This window comes from Pararge aegeria, chromosome 21 (assembly GCF_905163445.1).
Source record: "Pararge aegeria chromosome 21, ilParAegt1.1, whole genome shotgun sequence".
Lineage (NCBI taxonomy): Eukaryota > Metazoa > Arthropoda > Insecta > Lepidoptera > Nymphalidae > Pararge > Pararge aegeria.
The window spans coordinates 1,030,386-1,034,095 of record NC_053200.1 but is presented as its reverse complement, the minus strand read 5'-3'; the positions used below and the strand labels follow the sequence as shown (position 1 = coordinate 1,034,095).

At 38.8% G+C, this 3,710-nt stretch overlaps 1 protein-coding gene across 1 annotated transcript; it reads right to left on the bottom strand.

The window, feature by feature from the left end:
• Positions 1-1,671: 1,671 nt before the first annotated feature.
• Positions 1,672-2,727, bottom strand: LOC120633403. Its single transcript, XM_039903609.1, has one exon. It carries the CDS (start codon positions 2,725-2,727, stop codon positions 1,672-1,674), a length of 1,056 nt encoding a protein of 351 aa, XP_039759543.1.
• Positions 2,728-3,710: the final 983 nt, after the last annotated feature.

Below are 3,710 nucleotides of genomic sequence, written 5' to 3'. Positions count from 1 at the left end.
CTAACACAGTACCTAGCGAAATCGGTCTGTAGTTTTTTAGGCTGGAAAGGTCACCTGTTTTGTTTTTGGGGATTGGAACTACCACGGTTTTCATAAGCTGTTTTGGTAAATAGCCAAAGTTTATACAAGTATTATACAGGGTGGCCAAAACTCTGAATATTGATTCGCCAGCATACATAATGTGTTCAAGACTTAAACCATCGAACCCAGGAGACTTTCCCTTACTCATCTGATGAACCACACTAGCCACATCGCCAGCAGTAAAACTTACAGTGTCTGTTATATCTACAGTTACCTTAGTAGGGTTTAATGCAGTACGAGCCGGAAAGGGATTGACCTTGAAGTGGTGTGAAAATAAGTCTGCTATCTTATATTTGTCATTCACTCCATCTACCGTTTCAGGTACGCTGGATCTATGATTTAAAGACTTTGTAGTACGCCAAAATTTAATGAAATTTTTATCTGTCCTGTGCATTGCTAACGCGTCTAATTTAATTTTTTCCTCATTATTTTGACACCACTTCAGTTTGTTTTTAAATACCTTACGGCTTTCAATCATGTTGTTATAAAGTTCACCGGTACTAGGCTTACCATTACAGCTCCACCATCCATAATACAATTTTGCCATTTGATGACACTCTCTTACGTGATAGTTCCACCCAAAGATTTTCTTAGGCCTTTTCAGTGCACCATTCGGAATGTCCGCGCTGTTTTTAGCGCCAGACTGTAGTGTAGATACAATATTATTATAAAAATCAAAAATGTTGGTTACAATTATAAGATCGACAATTATCACAATGACTAGTCAAATATAAGGAACTTAATTTATCACAGCAGTATTTTGTATATAATTTAATTTGGTCATCCCGTCTATGACCCCACTTTATTCCCTGTAGGGAGTCCGCGTTGGTTAAAATAACTTTACGAATCACCGTGTCCATCTCACAAGTAATAACTATTGGGAAATGATCAGACCAGTACACACCATATTCCACATGAACAGATTTAACAGTATTACGTGCAGCACAAGTAACGACACAATGATCAAGCCATCTCCTGGTTCCGTGTGCATCACTTACGTACGTGTGTGTATCGGCCGAAAGAAGTTCTCTATCCACACATATCAAAGAGTGATCTAAGCAAAATTGTTTAAGTTCCTCCCCAAATCTGGCCCCAGGGTGAGCGTTGAAATCCCCCAAAACATATACGGTTTCAGCGTTACTGTCATCTATTAGCGCAGATATATTGGCAAGACAATCCGTGAAAACAATCAGATTCTCTTCAGAGTCTGTAGGCAGATAAACGCTCAAAATCAAAAATTGACGACAATCCAAGTTAACTTGAATTGCGGCCAATCTATCACTAGTGCAGTCTACTAAAGTAACACTGGGAAATACTGATTTCCTCCACATCAGCGCTAAGCCACCGTATGGCCGCCCCTTTAGAACGCCCGAGGAGGTGTCGACAGAAGATTTGGCAAAGCATCCGAACTCGTCATTAATTTCATTGATGAAACCAAGATCGTGAGGTAAAAGCCACGTTTCTTGTAGCGCCACAATATCAGCAAACTGACACAAGGATCTTACTTGTTCTATGGATCTTTTTATACTTCTACAGTTGAACGTGACCATTTTAATTATTGATAGGTTGTTAGCTCTGTCCATTAAATGATTATTTAAAGACGGTGGGAAATCTGCGTTCTCGATAACGACGGTAAACCAGTCCAGCGGGCCAAAAGTTGGGATTCAGGAATGTCTCTAATTTACTGGTAGGTATGGTTACTTTAAATGAGTTGAACGATGTTTCTTGGAACTGCTTAAGCAATTCGACCTTACTACATTGTTCGCCCCTGTCCGTAATATGGTCGTTAATATCAGCTTCAGTAACAGACTTCATAACTCGTGAGACATAAATTGAACATTGTGATTCTACCACCCTTATCTTCCCAAAACTTTCTAATGTCCCTCGCAAGTTATTAATTTTATGTTTGCGTTTCTTATTCATAACTAAAGTAAAATCGTCATCGCATACAGGTAATTGTCCCTTAACTACCTCATTCGATTTTAACTTTAGCCTGCTATCAACTAGTACACGATCCCCATCCGTCTGACCACTATGAATACGGGTAGTTTTAGCACGTCGAGAGCGCGGTGCCTTATGCACAATGTCTCTGTACGTCGGCGTGTACATCGTCTCAACCGGTTTTGTCGGGCATGTCTTCTTTGCGTATGGTTCGGGCGTAAGCGGTAGCGATTTTGTTTTATCGGGCGATATATGCAGCGGACCAACCTCCTTGCACTTAAACGTTTGTTGCTCAAACGAGTTGCGCAAATCAACTATTTCCGTGCTCATTCTCATCTGAAACTCGGAGAGTTCTGTCTTCATGGTCGTCATGTCTTTTAAAAGTCGAGTTACATCGACATAGTCAAAAGAGACCGGTGGCAACCGGTTCAGGTCTTTGGCAACGAAAGTCGGTTGTGCATCAGGGTCCACTTCTTTCAGTAATTTGATGACATCTTTTATGTTGCGTTTCTTCTTGTCATCTCCTTTTCTTTGTACAATACGTACTTTGTCACCACACGCACTGTACAGAGTACTCTTTCCAGCTTCAATTTCCGCATCCAAAAAGTTGGTGGCACAAATTTGCACTATACTCAATTCGTCTAACACATCTATTTTGTTTTGAACAAACGTCAAGAATTCATTAATTATTACTTGACCCGCCATATCTTATAATTTGGGCCAGCGGCTTAGATAACATTACATTACATTATAAACGTCCGAATCGAACTACCCGTACGCGACGAATGAGCTTATAAGCTTAATTTGCTATAGTCCGAAAAACAGGAGAATCTGTTTGGTATAATTTATTATTTCTTTAATACTTATACTCCATACCATACAGATCTCTACGCACGTTTCGCTCCGAAACCGGAGCATCCTCAGGAGATGTTGACTTTACAATGAATAATTGTTAATTTGGATAAGTAACCTATAGTAAGATTAGTAGTGTCGGAGAACGTGAGGATAGGACTTTGAATAATACTATTTTCACTTATTAAATTTGACACATAATCGAGCAGAGTTTCCCCGTACAATTGCTTGATTCAGAATGAATGCTTGAGAAGGTAATGCTTCTACTTGTATGCGGCTCAGGTACCGTTTACAAAGTTGACAACAAAACGAACAAAGAATAATATTTTATAATATCAGTTTCCGGTTAGCTATTTCACAAACTACAAAGTTATTAATCTATTTGGAAAATTTTAAATATTTAGATTAGAATTATTACGAATTATATAAAGCAAATTATTTGTATTTAAGCAACTCTATATAATGAATCTTCTAGAGACGTCACAGCATTTAATATGGCGTAGCGTGGTAACAGCCAGGTGGGCAACCGCTAACAGTAGATTGAACACAGAAAACAAATGTGAATCATGCATGCGTACACAAGATTGCAGTCAAATACAATCATGTCATAGACAGAAAAAGTTTAAAAGCATGCCTTCTATAAATACTGATTATGACTCACCTTCCACACTAGAAGAAAATGATTCACTTACATCTTAAGTATTGTCACGTATCCCAAATACATTTGTCCTTGTACAAACAATAAAACACTGAGAGCTGGTGGATAATCTTGAGGAGGTATATCACAAAGTCATCATAGTATCCACCACTGACAAGCCTAGTGAGGAACCTTGGAG